Here is a 25,286-nt window from a genome sequence, read left to right as displayed (position 1 = left end):
AAAAGATCACCTACATGGGAATAATAACCAGATGAATAGATGACATCCTAATAGCAATAATAGAAACAAGAAGTCAGTGCAATAATATCCTTAAAGTGCAAAGAGAAAATAACTGTCAGTCCGATATTGAGAACCTGAAGAAAAGAATCTTTCTAAAAACAAGGATGAATTTAAACAAAAATGGCTAATTTACTTTCAACAGATTATTGCTAAAGAAATTTCTAAAGAGAGTACTTAAAAAGAGGAAATTGTCCCAAAAGAATAGACTGAGATACAAGGAGTACATAAAATAGAAATATTTATGTGAATTAAATAAATATTGTACGTACAAAATGATAATAATCTGTGGGATTACAATAAGATAAAACTAAAACACTAATATCATGCGAGTTACGCTAATGCAGTTAAGATACATTAATTAAAGTCTTTGTATTGTTTGGTAGGGAGGCTAAGATAGCTGTTTAGGTCTTTGTCAGGTTATAAGCATGGTAAGTTTTAAGATTAATCACTAAAAACAAATAGCCTCTAAATCTTCCAAACCAGTAGAGGTGAAAATATGGAATAGGAAAACAAAAGACTAAACAAACAAAAAACAAAAGGCAAGCAAAGAACAAGGAAAGAGAAAAGTGGATTAGTAGAAATAAAATATATGAGGGTAGAAACAAATTTACAGCAAGACAAATATTATTTATATGTGTTGCAGAGAAAATTGTGTTTAAAGACAAATGTATAATTTTGACAGCTTATTTTAGAAAGGAAAAAAGGCTGAAAATTAATTAGCTAAGCATCCAAATTAAGAGGCTAGGAAAAATAACAAAATAATCCCAAAGGAAGGAAGAAAATAATCCGGAAGGAAGGAAGGGGAGAGGGAGGGGAGGGGAGGGGGGAAGAGGGAGGGGAGGGGAGGGGGGGAGAGGGAGGGGAGGGGAGGAAAGGGGAGGGGAGGGGAGGAGGGGAGGGGAGGGGAGGGGAGGGGAAGGGAAGGGAAGGAAAGGGAAGGGAAGGGAAAAGTAAGGAAGAAAGGAAGGAAAAAAGGAAGGGAAAGGAAAAGGAAAAGGAAAGAAAAAGAAAGAGGGGAAATAACTATATATAGCAGAGAGGTTAAAAAGTTAATTTGAGTTTCTATTCCAAGATGGCCGAACAGGAACAGCTCTGGTCTGCAGTTCCCAGTGTGATCGATGCAGAAGACGGTTGATTTCGGCATTTCCAACTGAGGTACCTGGTTCATTTCATTGGGACTGGTTGGACAGTGGGTGTAGCCCATGGAGAAAGAGCTGAAGCAGGGTAGGGCATCACCTCACCCAGGAAGTGCAAGGGGTTGGGGGATTTCCCTTTCCTAGCCAAAGGAAGCCGTGACAGACTGTGTACTTGGAAAAACAGGACACTCTCGCCCAAATACTGTGCTTTTCCCATGGTCTTAGCAACTGGCAGACCAGGCGATCCTCTCTTGTGCCTAACTCGCTGGGTCCCACGCCCACAGAGACTTGTTGACTGCTAGCGCAGCAGTCTGAGATCGACCAGCAAGGCTGAAGCCTGGCAGGGGGAGGAGCATCCACCATTCCTGAGGCTTGAGTAGGTAAATAAAGTGGCCAGGAAGCTCAAACCAGGTGGAGCCCACTGCAGCTCAAATAGGCCTACTGCCTCTATAGATTTGACCTCTGTGGGCAGGACATAGCTGAACAAAAGGCAGCAGACACTTCTGCAGACTTAAACGTCCCCGTCTGACAGCTCTGAAGAGAGCAGTGGTTCTCCCAGCATGGCGACTGAGCTCTGAGAACTGACAGACTGCCTCCTCAAGAGGGTCCCTGACCCCCGTGTAGCTAACTGGGAGACACCTCTCAGCAGGGGCTGACAGACACCTCATACAGGTGGGTGCCCCTCTGGGCCGAAGCTTCCAGAGGAAGGACCAGGCAGCAATATTTGCTGTTCTGCAGCCTCTGCTGGTGAAACTCAGGCAAACAGGGTCTGGAGTCCAGCAAACTCCAACAGACCTACAGTTGAGGGACCTGACTGTTAGAAGGAAAACTAACAAACAGAAAGGAATAGCATCAACATCAATAAAAAGGACATCCACACCAAAACCCCATCAGTAGGTCACCAACATTAAAGACCAAAGGTAGATAAAACCACCTTTTTTTAATGGGGATAAACCAGAGCAGAAAAGCTGAAAATTCTAAAAAACAGAGTGCCTCTTCTCCCTCAAAGGATTGAAGCTCCTTGCCAGCAACAGAACAAAGCTTGATGGAGAATGACTCTGACGAGTTGACAGAAAGTAGGCTTCAGAAGGTCAGTAATAACAAACTTCTCCAAACTAAAGGAGCATGTTCTAACCCAATGCAAGGAAGCTAAAAACCTTGAAAAAAGGTTAGATAAATGGCTAACTAGAATAAACAGTGTAGAGAAGACCTTAAATGACCTGATGGAGCTGAAAACCATGGCATGAGAACTTCATGACACATGCACAAGCTTCAATAGCTGATTCAATCAAGTGGAAGAAAGGATATCAGCGATTGAAAATCAAATTAATGAAATAAAGCAAGAAGACAAGTTTAGAGAAAATAGAGTGAAAAGAAATGAACAAAGCCTCCAAGAAATATGGGACTATGTGAAAAGACCAAATCTACATTTGATTGGTGTACCTGAAAGTGACAGGGAGAATGGAACCAAGTTGGAAAACACTCTGCAGGATATTATCCAGGAGAACTTCCCCAACCTAGCAAGGCCAGGCCAACATTCAAATTCAGGAAATACAGAGAACACCACAAAGATACTCCTCAAGAAGAGCAACCCCAAGACACATAATTGTAAGATTCACCAAGGTTGAAATGAAGGAAAAAATGTTAAGGGGAGCCAGAGAGAAAGGTCAGGTTACCCACAAAGGGAAGCCCATCAGACTAACAGCAGATCTCTCGGCAGAAACCTTACAAGCCAGAAGAGAGTGGGGGCCAATATTCAGCATTCTTGAAGAAAAGAATTTTCAACCCAGAATTTCACATCCAGCCAAACTAAGCTTCATAAGTGAAGGAGAAATAAAATCCTTTACAGACAAACATGCTGAGAGATTCTGTCACCACCAGGCCTGCCTTACAAGAGCTCCTGAAGCAAGCACTAAACATGGAAAGAAACAACCAGTACCAGCCATGGCAAAAACATGCCAGATTGTAAAGACCATTGATGCTATGAAGAAACTGCATCAATTAATGGGCAAAATAACCAGCTAACATCATAATGACAGGATCAAATTCACACATAACAATATTAACCTTAAATGTAAATGGGCTAAATGCCCCAGTTAAAAGACACAGACTGGCAAATTGGATAGAGTCATCAATGTGCTGTATTCAGGAGACCCATCTTACATGCAGAGACACACAGAGGCTCAAAATAAAGAGATGGAGGAAGATCTACCAAGCAAATGGAAAACAAAAAAAGGCAGGGGTTGCAATCCTAGTGTCTGATAAAACAGACTTTAAACCAACAAAGATCAAAAGAGACAAAGAAGGCCATTACATAATGGTAAAGGGATCAATTCAACAAGAAGAGCTAACTATCCTAAATATATATGCACCCAATACAGGAGCACCTAGATTCATAAAGCAAGTCCTTAGAAACCTACAAAGAGACTTAAGACTCCCACACAATAATAATGGGAGACTTTAACACCCCACTGTCAACATTACACATATCCACAAGAGAGAAAGTTAACAAGGATATCCAGGAATTGAACTCAGCTCTGCACCAAGCGTACCTAATAGACATCGACAGAACTCTCCACCCCAAACCAACAGAATATACATTCTTCTCAGCACCACATCACACTTACTCCAAAACTGACCACATAGTTGGAAGTAAAGCACTCCTGAGCAAACGTAAAAGAACAGAAATCATAACAAACTGTCTCTCACACCACAGTGCAATCAAACTAGAACTCAGGATTAAGAAACTCACTCAAAACCGCTCAACTACATGGAAACTGAACAACCTGCTCCTCAATGACTAGTAGGTACGTAACGAAATGAAGGTAGAAATAAACCAATGAGATAAAAGATACAACATACCAGAATCTCTGGAACACATTGAAAGCAGTGTGTACAGTGAAATTTATAGCACTAAATGCCCATAAGAGAAAGCACGAAAGAACTAAAATCAACACCTTAACAACATAATTAAAAGAATTAGAGAAGCAAGAGCAAACAAATTCAAAAGCTAGCAGAAGGCAAGAAATAACTAAGATCAGAGCAGAAATGAAGATAGAGACACAAAAAACCCTTCAAAGGCTGGGCTCGGTGGCTCATGCCTGTAATCCCAGAACTTTGGGAGGCTGAGGTAGGCTGATCACAAGGTCAGGAGATCAAGACCATCCTGGCTAATACGTGAAACCCCACCTCTATTAAAATACAAAAATAAGCCGGGCGTGGTGGCGGGCGCCTGTAGTCCCAGCTACTCGGCAGGCTGAGGCAGGAGAATGGCGTAAACCCGGGAGGCAGAGCTTGCAGTAAGCCGAGATGGCACCACTGCACTGCAGTCTGGACAACAGAGTGAGACTCCGTCTCTAAAAAAAAATTAAAAAAAATAAAAACAAAAAAACCCTTCAAAAAATCAATGAATCCAGGAGCTGGTTTTTTGAAAAGATCAACAAAATTGATAGACTGCTAGCAAGACTAATAAAGAAGAAAAGAGAGAAGAATCAAATAGACGCAATAAAAAATGACAAAGGGGATATCACCACCGATCCCACAGAAATACAAACTACCATCAGAGAATACTATAAACACCTCTACGCAAATAAACTAGAAAATCTAGAAGAAATGGATAAATTCCTCAACACATACACTCTCCCAAGACTAAACCAGGAAGAAGTTGAATCTCTGAATAGATCAATAACAGGCTCTGAAATTGAAGCAATAATTAATAGCTTACCAACAAAAAAAGTCTAGGACCAGATGGATTCAAAGCCGAATTCTAACAGAGGTACAAGGAGGAGCTGGTACCATTCATTCTGAAACTACTCCAATCAATAGAAAAAGAGGGAATCCTCTCTAACTCATTTTATGAGGCTAACATCATCCTGATACAAAAGCCTGGCAGAGACACAACAAAGAAAGAGAATTTTAGACCAATATCCCTGATGAACGCTAATGCAAAAATCCTCAATATAATTACTGGCAATCTAAATCCAGCAGCACCTCAAAAAGCTTATCCACCACGATCAAGTCAGCTTCATCTCTGGTATGCAAGGCTGGTTCAACATATGCAAATCAATAAACATAATCCATCACATAAACAGAACCAATGACAAAAACCACATGATTATCTCAATAGATGCAGAAAAGGCCTTTGACAAAATTCAACAGCCCTGCATGCTAAAAACTCTCAATAAACTAGGTATTGATGGAACGTATCTCAAAATAATAAGAGCTATTCATTCATGTCAAACCCACAGCCAATATCATACTGAATGGACAAAAACTGGAAGCATTCCCTTTGAAAACTGGCACAAGACAGGGATGCCCTCTTTCATTCAACATAGTGTTGGAAGTTCTGGCCAGGGCAATCAGGCAGGAGAAAGAAATAGAGGGTATTCAATTAGCAAATGAGGAAGTCAAATTGTCCCTGTTTGCAGATGACATGATTGTATATCTAGAAAACCCCATCGTCTCGGCGCAAAATCTCCTTAAGCTGATAAGCAACTTCAGCAAAGTCTGAAGATACAAAATCAATGTGGAAAAACCACAAGCATTCCTATACAACATTAACAGACAGAGAGCCAAATCATGAGTGAACTCCCATTCACAATTGCTTCAAAGAGAATAAAATACCTAGGAATCCAACTTACAAGGGACGTGAAGGACCTCTTCAAGAGAACTACAAACCACTGCTCAACAAAATAAAAAAGGATATAAACAAATGGAAGAACATTCCATGCTCACGGATAGGAGGAATCAATATCATGAAAACAGCCATACTGCCCAAGGTAATTTATAGATTCAATGCCATCCCCATCGCTATCAATGACTTCCTTCACAGAATTGGAAAAAACTACTTTAAAGTTCATATGGAACCAAAAAAGAGCCCACATTCCCAAGACAATCCTAAGCAAAAAGAACAAAACTGGAGGCATCACGCTACCTGACTTCAAATTACACTACAAGGCTACAGTAACCAAAACAGCATGGTACTGGTACCAAAACAGACATATGGACTAATGGAACAGAACAGAGCCCTAAGAAATAACACCACACATCTACATCCATCTGATCTTTAACAAACCTGACAAAAACAAGAAATGGGGAAAGGATTCCCTATTTAATAAATGGTGCTGGGGAAACTGGCTAGCCATATGTAGAAAGCTGAAACTGGATCCCTTCCTTACACCTTATACAAAGATTAATTCAAGATGGATTTAAGACTTAAATGTCAGACTTAAAACCATAAAAACCCTAGAAGAAAACTTAGGCAATACCATTCAGGACATAGGCATGGGCAAGGACTTCGTGACTAAAACACTAAAAGCAATGGCAACAAAAGCCAAAATAGAAAAATGGGATCTAATTAAACTAAAGAGCTTCTGCACAGCAAAAGAAACTACCATCAGAGTAAACGGGCAATCTACAGAATGGGAGAAAATTTTTGCAATCTACCCATCTGACAAAGGGCTAATATCCAGAATCTACAAAGAACTCAAACAAATTTACGAGAAAAAAACAAACAGCCCCATCAAAAAATGGGCAAAGGGTATGAACAGACACTTCTCAAAAGAAGACATTTATGCAGCCAACAGACACATGAAAAAATGTTCATCATCACTGGCCATCAGAGAAATGCAAATCAAAACCACAATGAGATACCATCTCACACCAGTTAGAATGGAGATCATTAAAAAGTCAGAAAACAACAGATACTGGAGAGGATGTGGAGAAATAGGAACGCTTTTACACTGTTGGTAGGAGTGTAAATTAGTTCAACCACTGTGGAAGACCATCTGGCGATTCCTCAAGGATCTAGAACTAGAAATACCATTTGATCCAGCAATCCCATTACTGGGTATATACCCAAAAGATTATAAATCATGCTACTATAAAGACACATACACATGTATGTTTACTGTGGCACTATTCACAATAGCAAAGACTTGGAACCAACCCAAATGTCCATCAGTGATAGACTGCATTAAGAAAATGTGGCACATATACACCATGGAGTATTATGCAGCCATAAAAAGGGTGAGTTCATGTCCTTTGCAGAGACATGGATGAAGCTGGAAACCATCATTTTGAGCAAACTATCACAAGGACAGAAAACCAAACACCACATTTTCTCACTCATAGGTAAGAACTGAACAATGAGATCACTTGGACACAGGGTGGGGATCATCACACAGTGGGGCGTGTCGGGGATTGGGGGGCTGGGGGAGGGATAGCATTAGGAGAAATACCTGATGTAAATGACGAGTTGATGGATGTGCAAACCAACATGGCACTTGTATACCTACGTATCAAACCTGCACGTTGTGCACATGTACCATAGAACTTAAAGTATAATATTAAAAAATAATAATAAAAATGAAAAAAAACAAAAACAAAACCCTTACCTGCCAGCCATCAGGGAGGTCAGGACTTAAGTGTGCGCCATCGGGGCCCCCCTGCTTGGTGCCTGCAAATAAACACCCTCCTTCTCCTACTAGGAAAAAAAAAAAAGTTAATTTTAGAACATGTGCATAACTTTTGTGCCACATAACTTAAAAATTTTGACAAAATGGAGAAGTTTCTATAAAACAGCAAAAACATCTCAAAATGAAATCAAAAGCTTGGTTTTTATATAGCTATTGAAGAAATTGAATCCATAATATCAGTAAAAATATTTCCAAAAGAAAAAAAAAAAGCCTAAATAGTTCTACAGGTAAATCTTACCAACCTTGCAAAGAAGAGATGATTCTCATTTTACAAAACTCTCCTACAGAATACTTTTTGTAGAAATATTACTCAAATCATTCTATAAAACTAGTCTGAAAATCAGTATGTAAAAGAAAAATTACAGGCCAGTGTCATTCACAGAGACGCAAAAATTCCGAATATATTAGAAAAATGAATCCAGGAGTTTAGCAATTGCAAAAATATACTTACAAATTCTTCCTGTCCATGTAGGCACACTCCTTTACAATATGACTGTCACTTCTCCCATTAAGAGGTGAAGTCTGTCTGTCCAAGCTTTGAATCTGATATTGACTATCTGACTTGCTTTGGCCAATGAGACATTAGCAAATAAAAGGTTAGTAGATGTTTGGAATGTACTTGCACATTATGCTTGCCCTATCTTTATGCTACAAACCCTTCTGCCACCATAGGAACAACGAGTCAGGGTTAACCTCCTGGAGAGAAGGCTGTGGTAGACATGGAGATTTGTTGCCCAATTTCCCTTCAAAGAAGGTCTGGTTGTCCAGCTGTAGGAAATGTGGTCAGCAGTCTTCAGCTGTCAGTTCCTCAGGGTCCACCTCAGCAGCAGAGATCACACCCTTGTGAATGAGGTGTGTGTATAAAGACTGGCCATTTCAGCCTGACAATGGACATCGCACATGGGCAATGTTCACTCCAGAGCTCCCTACAAAATGTGCCAAGTCTTCGTGAAGCCTGCATCACAGTTCAACTTCTCCCTCTGCAACAATCCTTTCTCCTTTTCTTTAACAGGTATTGGTTCCTAATAAATATCTTGCACCTCAAATTCCATCCTAGAATCTGCTTCCAGAGAACCCTGTCTATACCAAGACCCTGATGATCCCAGTCATCTCAGTTATTCCTGCTGAAGTTCCACTCATGAGTGAGGCCATCCTGGATCAGCAGTCCAGCTGCACCAGCTCCAACATAAAAAACAACCAACTCAGATAATCCTGAAAAATAACAAATACCTGTTGTTTTAAAATACTAAGTTTTGAAGTGGTTCTTTACATAGTAAGAGCAAGCTGGTACATCAGCATATTAAAAAGATAATACAAAAGTTGGACTTACTCCAGAATTCACAAGAGTTGACATTAGAACAATCTATGCCATTCACTACCTTAACAATTTAAAAGAGGGAAGAATATATTATCCCAATAGATGAATTAAACTACGTGATAAAAATAATAACCTTCTATTACTTAGAAAAAACCTTTCAGTAAAATAGAAAGACACTTTCTTAACATGAATAAGGGTGTATTCCAAAAACCTCAAGCAAGAATCAATTGAATAGTGAAACACTAAAATCATCTCCTTTAAAATCAACAACTAGCACTATCACTATTTTCATTCAATATTAAAATATATTAGTGCATTCAAAAAAAGAAAGAAGAAAAAGGAACATGATTTAGTAATAAACAAGTAGAACCCCCCCTATGTCTGATGTGATGATCCTACATGTGATGACTATTTATATAGAAAACCCTGGAACCTTTAGGTTAATTAGGAAAATAAAAATCTTAGCAAGGTGGCTGGCTGTAAGTTCAATACACAAAAACCAATTACACTCCCTGATGACGTTAATTGCAAAAGTTAAATTATATTAAAAAACCAATTATGGTGCTATAAAAGAACAGAAAATTAAGAAAGGTAATTTTTAAAAGATACTATTTACAACAGCAACAGAGCTTTTGTAATAAAGCCAACAAAAGATGTGAAAGACCTGTATGAAAAAAAGTATAAAGTTTATTGAAAGATAAGAGAAGACCTAAATAAATTGAGAACTATATCATGTTCATTGATAGGCTCATATCATAAAATGGCAATTATCTCTAAATGACCTAAATGTTCTATGAAACTATAAATACAATCTCAGTATGATTTTTAAAATTATTTTATTTATTGTATTTTTTGTATTTGCCTCCTAGAGGCAGGAGCTCACTCTGTCACCCAGGCTGGAGTGCTGTGGCATAATCATAGCTCATTGCAGCCTCAAACTCCTTGACTCAACTGATCCTCCTGCCTCAGACTCCCAAGAAGGTAGGACTACAGATATGCTGCCCCACCACACCCAGCTAGTTATTTTCATTTTTTGCAAATAATGGATCTGATTATGTAGCCCATGTTGGTCTCAAACTCCTGGCCTCAAGGAATCTCCCTGCCTCAGCCTCTCAAATTGTTGGGATTACCAGCATGAGCCACCACCATGCCTGGCCTCAAGATGATTATTTTGTGTATGGAATTTAATGAACTGATAAAATTGATATGAATGCTCAAGGGGCCAAAAATAGCCGATACTCTCCTAAAAGTATATTCAACACATTAACTGATTCTGACTATAGGTAATTGTAATACAAAGAACACTTATAAAGAAATAAAAAAAGGTAATCCAAAAATAAATATGACATGAAACATATGAATACCAGAGAGTAAGGACCTGGCTTTTCAGTGATAGAAAGAAAAAAAAAAAAAAAAAAAAAAGAATGGTCAATAAACATATGGCAAAATGCCCACCCTCATTACTAAACAAAAAATTAGACACTGCAAAAATACTATTTCATACCTATGAGATAGCAAAAACCTTTAAATTCTGACAATATTAAGTATAAAAGATGTTGTATGTAGACCAATGAGTTCTTAATACTGACAGTGGGAATATAAATTGGCATGAATTTTAGTTTTTCAAATTAGTGGGAAATTATGGAATCCAAACATTAATGAAGATGAGAACCCAGAGAGGTAAGCACAACTGAGCATTTGTCTTTAGAAGAAACATCTGTGAAACTGAGGTATAGGTTTGGCAACCTGGTAGAGTATGACAAACGACTCAAAATCCAGGAACTTCCTAAGGAGGAAAGACACACCTGACATTTGCTTTAAGCTGGAACCAGAAGGGCTGACCTCCCTGGACAAATGTTCTCTAGAAATAAACCAAGTGGATTTTAACCTGATTTTGTATCACCTGGTTCTGAGAACCTCAAGCTTTGAACTTGGAATATTCTAGCCCTAGGTAAGCCTCTGGGATCTGGTAGAAGCAAGCAAAAATCTTCTCTGCATTTGGAAATCCATCTTTGGAAGACTCCATTATAGGAAACCTCATATGCTTGCTTTTTTTCCCCCCAAGTACCATGACTAGTACAAAGACAAAGATAATATTCCACACACAAAATAATCATAACATGATTATTTTGTGTGTGGAATTTAATGAACTGATAAAATTGATATGAAAACTCAAAGGGCAAAAAATAGCCAATGCTTTCCTAAAAATGTATTTTCAAAACATTAACTGATTCTGACTATAGGTTACTAATTTTAAAACAAACAAGACATTTTCATCAAGAACCCATTGAAGCAATAGACAAAATGATGCTTTTCCCCATAAGAGAATTTCTAACTCTAAACATGACAAGTATTAAAAAAAAATTGTTTATATGCACATTAAATTTCAAGATAATTTTTAAAAGAAAAAAATAAACAGTATTCTCAATGAACATATGTTGACAAATGCCTGACTTCCAGGTTGAATTTTTACCATGTTTTCTCTATGAGTGTGGTTTGCAGAATTCCTGTTTAAGCTTACTACTTACCTATTACACTACATTAACTTAAAACCAATAACCCTGAAAACTAATAACCACAGTTACAAATTTGGGAATGAAGAGAATGAGAAGAAATGCCACAAGTGGGAGAAAATATGTGCAAAAGACATCTGATAAAGGACTGTTATTCAAAATATACAAAACTCTTAAACCTTAATAAGAAAATGAACCAATTTAAAAATGGGCAAAAGAAGATATACAGATGCAAATGAGCATATAAAAATGAGATGCTCGACATCATGTCATTAGGGAAATGCAAATTAAAATGAGATACCCCTACCAACCCATTAGAATGCCCCATATCCAAAACACAGATATCAAATGCTGGAAAGGATATGGAGCCACAGGAACTCTGAAACGTTGCTGGTGAAAATGCAAAACACTACAACCACTTTGGAAGACAGTTTGGTGCTTTCTTACACAACTAAACACTCTTACATAGAATTTAGCAGTCAAATTCCTTGGTCCCAAAGGAGTATTTAGCCAAAAGAGCTAAAAAATTAGGTCCAGACAAAAACTTGCACATAGCAACTTTATTCACAATTCCCCAAATTTGGAAGCAACCACGGTATCTTTCAGCAGATAAAGAGATAAACTATGGAACATCCAGACAATAGAATATTAACTAGTGATAAAAAGAAATAGGCTAGCAAGCCATAAAAAGACATGTTACTAAGTGAAAGAAGCCAATCTGAAGAGGCTATAGACTGTATGATTCCACTTACATGACAGTCACATTCTGGAAAAGTAAAACTACAGAGATAGTAAAAAGATCAGTGGTTCCCAGGCATTAGGGTAGAGGGAAGGATGAAGGGACAAAGAACAGAGGACTTTCAAGACAATGAAACTATTCTGTATCATGTTACAATGGTAGATAAATGTCATTATATATTTGTCAAAACCTAAAGAAAATACAATACCAAGAGTGAACCCCAATATAAACTATGGACTTTGGGTGATAATATGTTAAGGTAGGTTTACAGACTGTGATAAATGTACCACTGTGGTGTGGAATGTTGATATGGTGGATGCTGATAGCAAGGGAAGTTATACATGTGTGGGCGTGGGGTGGGGAGAGGATACATGGGAACTCTGTACATTCTGGTCAATTTTGCTGTGAACTTAAAACTGCTATAAAAAATAAAATCTCTTAAAATCTTTAAAAATTGAGAAAAGGATGCTATGTGAGGATACTTTAAGCTATCAGATTCAGTCAAGAGACTCTGGGGCCACATTTACAATTATCCGTTACCTAGCAAGTCATAGAGTGAGGGCATGCCCTATACAGCTTACAACACAGAATCCAGCATGATATTCTAAATATCAAAAACAACAGACGTCATGAAGAATATCTGAAAGAGCCAAGTTCAGTCCTAAAATTATAGACTGTTATCGGTGCCAGAAATAATTAGGAAGTCTATTTTGGAATTCAAACCCTTCAGGATTTGTTTTTCAAAGTTCATTTACTAAGGTCTAGTCTCACATCTTCCCTAATCTACTTTTAACTAATTAAGAATTCTGCTGTCATGCCAACAATACATTTGCTTAAAGAAAACCACCTTACAACTTTGAAATGTTAGTGTCATTTTATGCCACAAAACTTTATTTACAAAGTTTTTTAGAATATATTTGCTATCCACCCACTATTCCAAGAGTGAAATGATGTCAAGTAGATTACACAAGAGCATAAAACAGAGAAAACGAGTCTACAATATATACAGTGCCACAAGTGGTTGCTATTTTTACAGTTTTCTTTTAAAGATAATCTACTGAATTTTTTTTGTTGATAACACTTCAGAGTGATGTTGTCTTCAAATGTAGATTTCCACAGGGATTCAAGAGTATAACAGTCCAATATATTTTATAGGTGGTATTTGACATTATGAGTAACTGCAAATCATTTTTTTTCCCTTTTTTTTTCAAAAGTCTTGGATGATGAATTATGACTTTCACCACCACTATAGTGTTCATATAAAGTCTGAAATTAAAAAACACAAATCTGTTTTGTAATTTTTTAGTTCAATGTACTGTCACATTAGTAGATGTATTTTGATGTATTCTAAATATAATACATTTATTTCTCTCTTGTTCTTACAGTTGGGAAATTATTTTATAAACTATTAGAGATAATAAAGAATTTTAAACACCAAGCTTGGCCTTAAGCATTACCTATCATGAGATATAACTCAATCTTTCTATGAAAGAAATACAACAGAGCTACTAATAAACATACATATGAGCCTTCAAGGCCTTCTTTATCTCTTTACTTTTTCTTAAATAAAGCCAGTCTTAGGTAAATTCCTATACAAAATATATTTATTAGGAAACTTTATATTCTCAGATGATAATAAGCTAATAAATAGAAGACATTACAAATTATATAAATATAATAATTAGATATATATTAAAATCCATGTATTTGAAAATGATTTAAGACTCAGCTAACATCTAACTTATGAAGATGGCAGACATCTTTGCCCTCAAGGAACATACAACTTCAGTTATAAAAATAATCCACCTCAACTACAGCTATAAGAGGCTTTGAACAATATATTAGTATAAATTTAAAACATGGAGATACAAAATACAGAGCAATTACAAAACAAATTTGGTCCACTTTTAATTACTAAATCCATTGATTTAGCCATTAGCATTTGAGAAAATTTAAGAAAACAAGTACCTCATATCATATAAATGCAAATATAGTGAATGTACAGTAAATTCCTTCAGAAATGTATTCAAGTTCTTGGCAACTTAGATGGACTTTATATATATCCAGAGAGCTACGAGTATTGATAGTTTAGGTTCCCATAATTTTATGATAATGTTGTAACTGAAATATATAATTAGTAACTGCTTGTTGGCTAAACAAGTTGGTCAATAAGCATTCACAGGGTTCTAGAAACAACTAGGTGTTTGAAAAATCATGGTATAGATATAAATGGACATTGGGAAGCTAAAAAGCTTGAGACTTATGCTTTGAGAATTGTGTTGACTGCTGTGTACAGCTTCAAAAAAGCCATTACATGTAATGTCTCTAAGGAAAAAACTGGCTAAAAGGAATGAATTCAAAAGCTGTGTTAATAATGGTGCTGAATTAAAAGACACATTATATTCCTATATTAAATGTATTCCAGTTGAGACCTGACAGCAATCTTTTGAATGCACCTTATGTGATGATCTACTTTGAACTGTACTGTATGCAGAAGAAGAATATAAATCAAGTAAATCCATATTTGTCAAAATGCACATGTTAAGTATCTCAATGTAGAAACATGTTTCATAACTGATCTGATGACTGGACCAACTTTTCTTCAGACTACCTGTTTCCTTAAATGTCGAATTCACTATATAAAACAGTAAAAACTAATGTAAAGAATAGACATACTTACTTTAGCAGCTTTCAAAATGGAGTTAGGAGAATTCAGACCAACAAGTTGGCCCAGAACATATTTCATTTCTTCAGTGGTTCCCTTGGCCATTTGGTTACCTATAAAATAAATCAATAATACACTAGCACCAATAAGAAAAATATAAGTCCATTGTAAATACACATTTTGTTTAAAAGCACAAGTGATATTCTTGTAATTTATCACTGATTATAACCCGTTATCTGGAATAAGTAAAAATAAATACCAGAAGCAAAGAAAAAAAAGTTTATTTACTTAACTATTTATAATAATGGAACTTCCTTAAGGAAAAAGGCAGGCTGACAAACGGTAGCCAATTTAGATTCTGTCTTTGTTATATTAATAAGTAACAGACTGTTTATACTACCAATCTAGCAATAAACAAATTTTTAAAGAAGTAGTACCTGGATGAGTTTGAATTTGAACATATGGATGAGCCAGGAGCTCAGGAATGGATATCCTCTGTTTTGGGTCCCTTTTTAAACAACACTATTAAAACAAAGATATTTTAAAAGAAAAACAAAGCAGGTTTTCATATATGATACTGATAAAGTATTTTTCCAGATTACATTATATTATAAAAGTTGCTTTTTAGATATCCCACTCAAGTATGACGACAAGATTATTTCTCCCAAGGCACTTCTGCAAAATCCCCAAGTATTTACAAGCTTTAAAACATCTTCAAAGTAAAAAAACTAATTCAGTTAGCAATTCTTTTGAATAGAACAGTTATATCTAAGCCAGTTACATAATTCCAATTATTTCAACTATTTCTTTTAAGTAAATAATTAGTTACATGAAATTAATATTACCTTTAACACATCTTGAAGATCTTTCTCTGGAATATCGGGAAATTCAATTTCATGATTAGGATCAATTATGGCATGCAATTTAGAAATCTGATTAATTATCTGCTGAAATGGTGTTTTCCCGTAAGTCATATAGTACAAAATACATCCTAAGGACCAAACATCACTTTTGGGGCTTATCTAAGAAAAAAACAAACAAACACACAAAAAAGTTGCCGTTATTTTCATATAAAATGAAAAAACATATATATTAAATATACATATTTAAAATCATAATTAAATCTCAATGAATGTGTACTACATTATGTTAACATGACAAAACATCGTTTTCTAGTTTTCATTTCAGTTGGTTATTCCATCAGAAGATATGAGCTTTACTTTAAATCTTTCTATAACCTCATAGTTAAAATATTGCAATTAAGACAAAATATTAAATTCTTCCCAACTTGTAAAAATATAAAACTAAAAAATGTAAGTTTTAAGTTTACTTGTTTTCCCAGAATTACTGGATTATAATAAATTTTTATATAAGTACAAAGTATGTATACAGTTTCAAAGGTTGCTTAAATTATGCAACCCTTCAGACAAGACCATTGGAAATAATAAATAAGCAATACAACTTTAAACCCAAGTGCATATACTATAGAACTATGCTGAGCTTGTGTCCAAAATCCTCAAGTATTTACAAGCTCTAAAACATCTTCAAAGTAAAAAACTAATTCAGTTAGCAATTCTTTTAAATAGAATAGTTATATCTAAGCCAATTACACAATTCCAATCATTTCAGCTATTTCAAGTAAATAATTAGTTATATGAAATTAATATTACCTTTAACATATCTTGAAGATGTGTTACTAACCGGTAATGCTATGTGTCTGTTTCCTCACCTCTGATATAGAAATTATAAAACTACATTGTCATGGGCATTAAATGATAAACCATAAATATGGTTAATCATAGAGAAAAGTTTCTGGTTATCATAAGTACTCAAGTTGTAAAGCAAATGAAGATAGAATTGATAAATGAAGTCAGGAACTGCTTATTTAAGAAGAACAAAACCACAGAAAGTCTAATAAAAACACAAGAAATTTAAGTTTTAGAAGAGTGGAGGCTAAACAAATATAAAAAGAATTTTATGAAAACATGGGGCAAAATTGTATGCCAGTTATTTGAAAAACACTTAAAAACCAGATTTTCTAAGGAGGAAAATATAATTTAGTAAATAAAAACACATTTATCAAGCAATGATTCTGAGCTGGATAAATGTACTAAATACTTTATTTATTCTTTCCCATTTAATCCTCAATTTATTTTACAATAGGCACTGTCTATAGGCACAATTTAGAGACAGGGAAACTACGCAAGTCACTTGGCCAAAGACAGTTGTCAATGAAGAGGCAGATCTATGGCTTGAATGAATCCAGGTCCCTGGGACAATGTGTGCTTGCACCCACTTGGTTACACTGATGTAGAGAAAGAAGGGTTAGCCTGGGAGCCCAAGGCATCACAGTAGGCAAAAGGAGCCCCGGACAAAGGGCACCCATGAGGCTAACACAAACTCATCGAGGTAGTGAGATAAAGTCAGTGGAAAAGTAGCCAGTGACGGGCCAGAAAACAATTACATTCTCCAGCTGTACTTGGAAATGTAGAATTCACAAACTAATAAGTGGTGAAAAATAATAAGAATTGGAAACGAAAAAAACCAGCAATGTCTCTGTAATGGCCTAAAAAGTTTTAGAACTTAAAGAAATTGTTATCTGGTAAGTTTATTCAGAAAATAGTGCATTCCCTACTGTTGCCAGATAATTGTGATGTAAATAATCTTTTCAGTACCTTTGATTTAGATTTCCCATTCTCTCTGGAGGAAGACATATCTTTGATTGCTTCTGGTGGCATATAATTAACTGTGCCAACCTATATGCCAAGTCAGAGAAAACACAAATCAATGAAAATATTTCATTCTGCTTTAGATTCTTAAAAATACAAATGCCAGATCCTTGGAAACCTGGGTAATTATAAATTTCAATGATATCCTTGCAAATTTCAAATAACTGCTGACAACGTTAAGATATATATATCAAATTTCTTCACAACTGCAGCAAAATGAGTTGTGTTCATAATCAGCAAAGTGACTCCTTTCAGAATGCTGTGCTTTTTCTATGAGTATACTGGGCAACTAGTAAAGTCTGCCCTAAAAACTCTCCAGGCTAAAATCCTATTAATGGCCATAAACTTTGAGGCCATTGAGGGACTTACCATTCGTTTCTTGTTGTAACACACTCAACTTTAAAAAAATATATTTTTTAAATAAGCCAACCAATATATAAACAAAAATACCATCTAGCTTTGTCTCACAGTAGTCCTCTGAGTTTCTACAGTAGGATATGCCAACCTTACAGTGAACTCATTTTCTTCTAAAATAAAAGGTTTGCTTTAAACACAGAATATATCTACTTTAGGGCCTTGACATGGAAGATACTGTCAAGCTGATTTACAACTCATTGATCTGCCATACTTTTGATACAAAGAGACATGACTGTCAAAAAGGGCATGTTGTCCATCATTCCTCCTAACAAAGTCTATTTTACTCCTGGGATTAAGGTGGACTCACATCAAAAATCTGTAAACATGGAACATATCATCTTGGCTCCAAGCAAGAATATCTTTTAGATATACTTTGGTGCCATTGCTTTAGTTTTTATAGAACAACTTCATTAAGTTTGCTGTTGCAATATCTATTATAAAAATGTTGCTTATAATACTTATGGCATTTACAATATGAAGGCCCACTTAAGAATTTTTTTTCCGATTTCAGTGACAGGAAAAGGTCTGCTTCTCTAGAAGAATAAAAATAATCTTACCTCATAGACAATGAAAAACATATAACTGCAACTCCCTCTTTGCTACAAGGAAACTCTGAGCCAAATTTTCAGGTCAATTTTTGATCATGACCAAGTGATTTCCAAGGAAGGTATTACTGTTTCTCTACTTCAGTTATAGGAAAACCATTCACAATTGCTGGAGATATTACTATTTGATCTTGACTTTCTATTCTAAATTATAATGATCATGGTTTATATTTTTAAATCTATTCTTATTAAAAGACTTCAAATCCCTTGAAGAATGAGGTGATTAAAAATATAACACCCATTTGCAATATAATACTTCACAGGTAAAAGAATTGAACTCTACTGTGAGAGAACCAACATTAAAGTCTTACCTGAGAATCTTTAACAATACTTGTTGTATCTGGTTGCATTTGGTTTGCAATCCCAAAATCAATTAGCTTTAGCATTCCATCAACTATCAGAAAGTTAGCTGGTTTAAGATCACTGTGAACAATGCCTTTAAAATAAAAATCCACTGTAATATTAAACAATGCAAAACATTCTAAGGACCAAGTCTACAGGTCAAGCTGTATTTATTCCTTCAATTAGTGAATCCAATTCAATAATTTTTTTTTATATATTCTGCAAACATTTACATAGCACTTGTTATGTGCCAGGCACTGTTCTAAGTTCATTGTTTATACAGTACTGCATTATTTAATCTTCACAACAATGCTGAAGTATTATCATCATCCCCACTATAAGGCAAGGAAGCTAAGGCAATGAGAGTTTAAGTAACTTGTACAAGGTCACACAGCCTAAGTGACAGTTAGAGTTGAAGCCAGACAGTCTGGCTTCAGAATCTATCCTCTTAACCACTGTGATTCACTGCCCACTAGAGAGCATCATAAATTATACTGCCAGACAGTAAGACCCTAATGCTCCTGACATCTCCACCCCTATAGCCCTGATCTTGATCACTGGTGAATTATCTTTTAACTTATATATAGAGAGAGATATAAGGAGGAGATAAATTACAATTAACTAGGATAACAGTTATTAAGAACAAAAAAGTATATAGGATAAGGTAAAGGCAAAGAAAAACCCTAAAAAGAACCAAGGACAAGTAAAAACCAACCCAGAAGGTAGGCCTAACAGTAAAAAACAAACAAACAAAAAAACCAACTTCTCACACAGGGCATACAATACAAAATGATTAGGAGAATGAGTAAAGTAAACATCTCATATTTTTAGGATGCCTGAACCCCAAAGTCTTAGATCTGCTATAATCCAAGTATTTGGAGATAAGGATGACAGACTACGTTAATACTGAGAAAAATACATTTTGTATTACAGATGTGGGAACTTGAGTTCATGTCCTATATCCTTTGGGTTAACAGTGTTTTAAGAAATGGTTTTATTCCTTTATCTTTAAATAAACTTCTAATTATTTAGTTCATCTCGTTAAAGATACCAATAACCAATGCCTTAAAATTATAGGTATATTTCTCTAAGATGACACTATTAACAAATATTTTAACCTTACAAATATAAAAAAACTGTTAAATACCATGTTGATGGATTGTGTGAACCGCCTCTAACATATTTTTCCAGTAACTCTTGCGTTCCCATGGATCAATGGATTTTTTCTTTTTAAGCCAACTATTAAGATCAATATTTCCACACTCCATTACCATGTAGATGTACTGGTCCGTGATTTCACTGCAATTAAAGAAATAAAAGCAACAAAACAATAAATGGCTAGGTTATATTAAAGTTTACTAAATATTTACCTGAAGAATTATGGCAAAAAGTTTTCTTTTTAAATTTAAAAAGAATTCTTACTAATCATAAAGTCGGATGATCTTATCACTGTGTTGCTGTAGTTTATTCAAATAAGCTATTTCGTTCCGGTAACTATCAAGAGTTTGGTTATCTGCTTCTTCTAAGTTCACATATTTTATAGCATATATCTGTTTCTTTTCATTCAACACCTGAAATACCTACAGAGTAGAACAAAGAGAAGCTTAGAATATACTATTTATACACTATCACACAATGATTCTAAATTTATTAGAATTTTAGGTTGAGAAAATTCTAAAGGAAATACTGACATGAACAATTAAGTTTCTGGGCCTATTTTGAGTGTAGAAGGAAGAAAAATAATTCTGATAGCAGAGTAACAGTCCATTCCCAACGACCTATGATGATGGGCATTCAATAATTTAAAGGTATAAATCTAAAGTTTCTATATCAACAAGTAAGAAAAGTTTAAACTTCATATATATAACAATCTGTTGGATGCCCTAAACAGGGAAACTGCATAAAGAAAAAGACATTCCAAAATGTTAAGGACAATCCTGGTGCAGTAGTTGGCTCCTTTAATCCCAACTACTCAGAAGGCTGAGGTGGGACAATTGCTTGAGCCCAGGAGTTTGAGTCCAGCCTCGGCAAAATAGTGAGACACTGTCTCAAGGAAAAATAAAAAAGTTAAGGATGACTAACGGCTATGATACAGAGTCAATTCAATTCACAGATGTTGTTTTCTCTATTATGCCTAGATTTAGCAATTTTTGCATGAATGAGTTTATTATTGCCCCCACTGTCTCTGTTCTGGCAAAACTCTTGCAATCTGGTTTAGGTAAGCCTTATTTCAATTTCATAGAGATAGTGTCAGAGTTATGATTTGTTAGTTTTATGGGAAGTTACCAGTGTCTTCACCATTCTCATTACCCCATGACTGTTCTAGATACTCTCAATAGCCTCCTTAAAAGTTGGTCACTGCCTAAACTCTGAAACAGGCAAAGCATAAATGGTATTAGTTTCATAAAGCATGTTACTTTCTTTGAGGCGTTTGATTTTTTTCAACTCTATCATAATTAACTTAAATGATAATTTAATTGAATTCAGAAAATATGGGCCAGCCATTGCTTTATCACTTGGCCCTTGACTTAAGTAAGCTTACACCTTCATTATACTTCAAGGAAAAAAATGTTAAAATGCCATTAAGACTACTCCACATTCTCTGAAAACACACAACTAAATAAATACCTCTATTAAGTCTCAATACCTTGATACTACTAAAATATAGCCAAATAACAAATAAATAATAAATATTAACCAAGTAATTTCTATGAAAGCAATTAAATTAGGTAATTCAAATAGATTGATAAAAGGAAATGTACAATGAAACCAATATTTATTGAAGAGTTGATACACATGGTAATGCACATACCTTATTTTTACTAAGTTAATAAGACGGCCTTATGCAAATCTAATTATTGTTAGTGGGATTAGGAAATTACAGTAAAACTTAAAATGAGTCCAACAATGTTTGTTTAATGTGTCATCCTTAACAACTTATAATAGCAAAAGAGCTGAGGACAGACAGTTTACTCAATTCAACTAATAAATTCAACCCCTATCTGTTCTAGGTACTGTTCTGGATGCAGGGGCTAATATCACTGAGCAAATCAGAAAAACATCCCTATCTTCATGGAGCTCACATTCAAGTGCAGGGGGAAACAAACAACAAACCAAATAAGTAAATTACAGAACATGTTAGAAGGTAAGATACAGAGAGAAACAAACCGGGGGGGAATGGAGAACACTGGTGATTGAAAGGTGGGAGTTGAAGTTTTACAGTGTGGGCAAGGAAGGCCTAACTCAGAAGACACATGAGGATATCTAAAGGAAAATAGGATGTCATGTTAAAATAAGCCAGGAGGAATTGAAATAAGCTAAATACAGAAAGACAAATACCTCATGTTCTCACTTGTATGTGAAATCTAAAAATTAAACTCATAGAGCAGAGCTCATACCACCTTTGACAATGGTGGTTACCAAAGGCTGGAGGTTGAGGGAAATGGGGAGATGTTGGTGAAGGGATACAAAGCCTCAAATAGGAGAAACAAGTTTGATTTTTTTTAGATGATTAGCATAGCATGCTGAAAATAATAATTGGATATTATACATTTCAATATTGCAGAGAGTCAATTGCTAATGTTCTCATTACACACAAAAAATTGAGGCAATAGATGTTAATTAGCTTAATCATTTCATATTGTATTAAAAAAGCTAATACCACCTTGTACCCCATAAAAATATACAACTATAATTTGTCAATATACAATTTAAAAAAATAGACCAGGAGGGCAAGGACTGAGTAAATGAATTCCTTTAGGAGGCTATTAAAGTAATTTAGGTGAAAATACAAAAGTTGCCTTAACCAAAATAATAATGCTGGAGACGTGAGAAATAGATTCTGGAGATACTCTGAAGTAAAACTAACAAGATTTGCTGATTGGCTAGATGTGTGTATGAGAGTAATAGGCACCAATTTTTTGGTCAATCAATTGGAAGAACAAAGCTGCCATTTACTCAAATGGGAAAAGCTATGGAGCAAGAGTTGTGTTTGGACATATTGTTTTAAATGCCTAGTAGACACTAAGAAGCAACGTTGAATATACAAGTCTGGAATTCAAAGGAGAGGTATGAGCTGGAAATACAAGTTTGGGAATTGTCAGCATATACATGGTATTTGAAACCACAAGACTGAAAGAGAACACCAACGAATGAGTTTAAGAAAAAGATGAAAGAGGGTTGAGGACTAAGCCCAGAGCACTGCTTCACTGAGATTAGGAACATGAGGAAGACAATGGGTATGGACAGTTTGAGAAGAGAAAAACACAAACCAAGTGTGGAAAAAAGGTTCACTGAGAAAAAAAAAATCAGTTGTCCCAAATGCTAAGTAATCCAAAATCTAAGCTAAGAATTAGATTTGGCAAAAAAATGGAGGTCATTAGTGGTCTTTATTACAGTTATTCTGGTGAGTGATGAAGGCAAAAATCTAATGGAAGTAGATTTAATTGAATGACAATTAAAGTTGGTAAATTTAGATAATGTTTAAGATGCCTTCTATCCAGAGATGTAAAACAATATAAATTTAGAACTCAGGTAAATTTAGAAAATAATCTAATTCCAGAAATTCATTTGTTACTGAATTCTGTTTCTGAAATGAATAACTCAAAAGAAAACAAAATCCATTAGTAAAAATCCTTGCTGAATGATTCTAAACATATTAGCAATTTACATCACATTCTGACTCAGAAATTTCTGATTCTTTTGTGATAATACATAGTGGTCATTCGCTACCCCATGTCAATGTTTTTTCTATTAAAGAAGAAGTTTAGAAGCACAGGACATTGAAAGGAAAGGCAGGAGACTGGGAATAAGAGATCTAAAGAGGATATGTCATGTGTGAGGGGCAGTGGGAAGAGAAAGGCAGGTGTTAAGATGGCTTTTTGGCTCAAGGGCAACATTGCCCCTAGAAGTTAAGGAAAAGCAGCCCTCACAGGTAAAAAGACAAAAAAATAGAAAGTTTAAAATATTTTTATTTATTTCTTAAATATTTTAAGATACTTACCTTGCTTGAACCTCCACTTCCTATCTGCTTTAATATGGAATAAATTCTTCCTTTAACCGAAATGCATTCATTTGCTGAAGAGGATGCTAAAACCTAAATAAACAAAATATATAAATAAAAGTTAATCAATATGCCTAAGAAACTAGCTTACATTTGGTACAGTCAACTGCTCCCCATTTTGAAATTATCTTAAATCTTAATTAGAAATGTTACCATATCTTTAAAAGGACTTGCTCTACTTAATCAAAGAAAAAAAACCTTAGAAAATAATGTAGACAAACTTTCAAGGTCTCCCCCTTTAACTGGTTTTGACTTAAAAAGAAAATTTAAGGAGAAAAAAACCACTTAATATGCAATCTGCAAACTTATAAGCTTAAAAATATATATAAAAATAAAATATTATATTTTTCATTTTTCTTTTCTATTCTTTTTCCTTATACCTCTTTACTTACATATGTACATATACACACACATAATTATATCTTCATTCTTTTTTTTTTTTTTTTTTTTTTGACACAGGGTCTCACTCTGCCTCCCAGACTGGACTGCAGTGGCATGATCTCGGCTCACCGCACCCTCTGCCTCCCAGGCTCAAGCGATTCTTCTCCTCAGCCTCCCGAGTAGCTGGGATTACAGGCATGCCACTACCATCCGGCTATATCTGTATTCTTCTTTCTCATTTAGCGTTATATTATAAAGGAAGCAATGTGCTAAGGTGCTAAGAGCTCCAAAGTCAATGAGACAAACGCAAATTTCAGCAATGTCCCTGATATGGTTTGGATCTGTCAAATTTCATGTGAAATTGTAATTCCCAATGTTAGAGGCGGGGCCTGGTGAGAGGTGACTGAATCATGGGGGTAGATTTCCCCTTCAGTGCTTCTCTGAGAGTTCTCAAGAGATCTGGTCATTTAAAAGTATGTGGCATCTGCCCCCAACTCTCTCTCTCCCTCCCGCTCCAGCCATGTGACATTTGCTCGCTTTCACCTTCTGCCATGATTGAAAGTTTCCTGAGGCCTCCCCAGAAGCCAAGCAGATTGCAAGCATCATGCCTACTGTACAGCCTGTGGAACCATTAGCCAATTCAACCTCTTTTCTTTACAGCAGTGTGAGAACTCATTAATACAGCCCCCAACTTTGTCCTGAGTGATGTTCAACAAGTCACTTAATTTTTCAGAACCTCAGTGTCTTCCCCAGCAAACTTTCAGTTGATGTACTAAACAACCAGCCCCATCATTCCTTCCCTTATATTGGAGGATCTCTCTGTGTACCTATAAATGCTTTGAA

At 35.5% G+C, this 25,286-nt stretch overlaps 1 protein-coding gene and 1 long non-coding RNA gene across 3 annotated transcripts in view; one reads left to right on the top strand and one right to left on the bottom strand.

Annotated features, from left to right (window-relative positions):
* Window positions 1-13,097: 13,097 nt before the first annotated feature.
* TTK (TTK protein kinase) overlaps window positions 13,098-25,286 on the bottom strand; it is a 38,610-nt gene continuing 26,421 nt past the window's right edge. For both annotated transcript variants that reach the window (XM_024248923.3, XM_024248924.3), the window contains exons 14-22: window positions 24,003-24,095; window positions 20,423-20,580; window positions 20,148-20,299; window positions 18,970-19,094; window positions 17,583-17,663; window positions 15,753-15,929; window positions 15,345-15,429; window positions 14,923-15,020; window positions 13,098-13,508 (exon numbers count right to left, since the gene is read on the bottom strand). In XM_024248923.3, coding sequence (XP_024104691.3) covers window positions 13,428-13,508; window positions 14,923-15,020; window positions 15,345-15,429; window positions 15,753-15,929; window positions 17,583-17,663; window positions 18,970-19,094; window positions 20,148-20,299; window positions 20,423-20,580; window positions 24,003-24,095 — 1,050 coding nt within the window. In that variant the 3' untranslated portion in view covers window positions 13,098-13,427. The remainder of the gene's footprint in view (window positions 13,509-14,922; window positions 15,021-15,344; window positions 15,430-15,752; window positions 15,930-17,582; window positions 17,664-18,969; window positions 19,095-20,147; window positions 20,300-20,422; window positions 20,581-24,002; window positions 24,096-25,286) is intronic.
* LOC129059983 (uncharacterized) lies at window positions 20,684-24,719 on the top strand. Its single transcript, XR_008526258.2, has 3 exons — window positions 20,684-20,808; window positions 22,012-22,145; window positions 24,522-24,719. It is a non-coding gene; the product is annotated as an uncharacterized LOC129059983 (long non-coding RNA).

The sequence above is a fragment of the Pongo abelii genome, chromosome 5, assembly GCF_028885655.2.
Source record: "Pongo abelii isolate AG06213 chromosome 5, NHGRI_mPonAbe1-v2.0_pri, whole genome shotgun sequence".
Lineage (NCBI taxonomy): Eukaryota > Metazoa > Chordata > Mammalia > Primates > Hominidae > Pongo > Pongo abelii.
The sequence above is the reverse complement of the archived record's forward strand: the minus strand, read 5'-3'. Positions and strand labels throughout refer to the sequence as shown.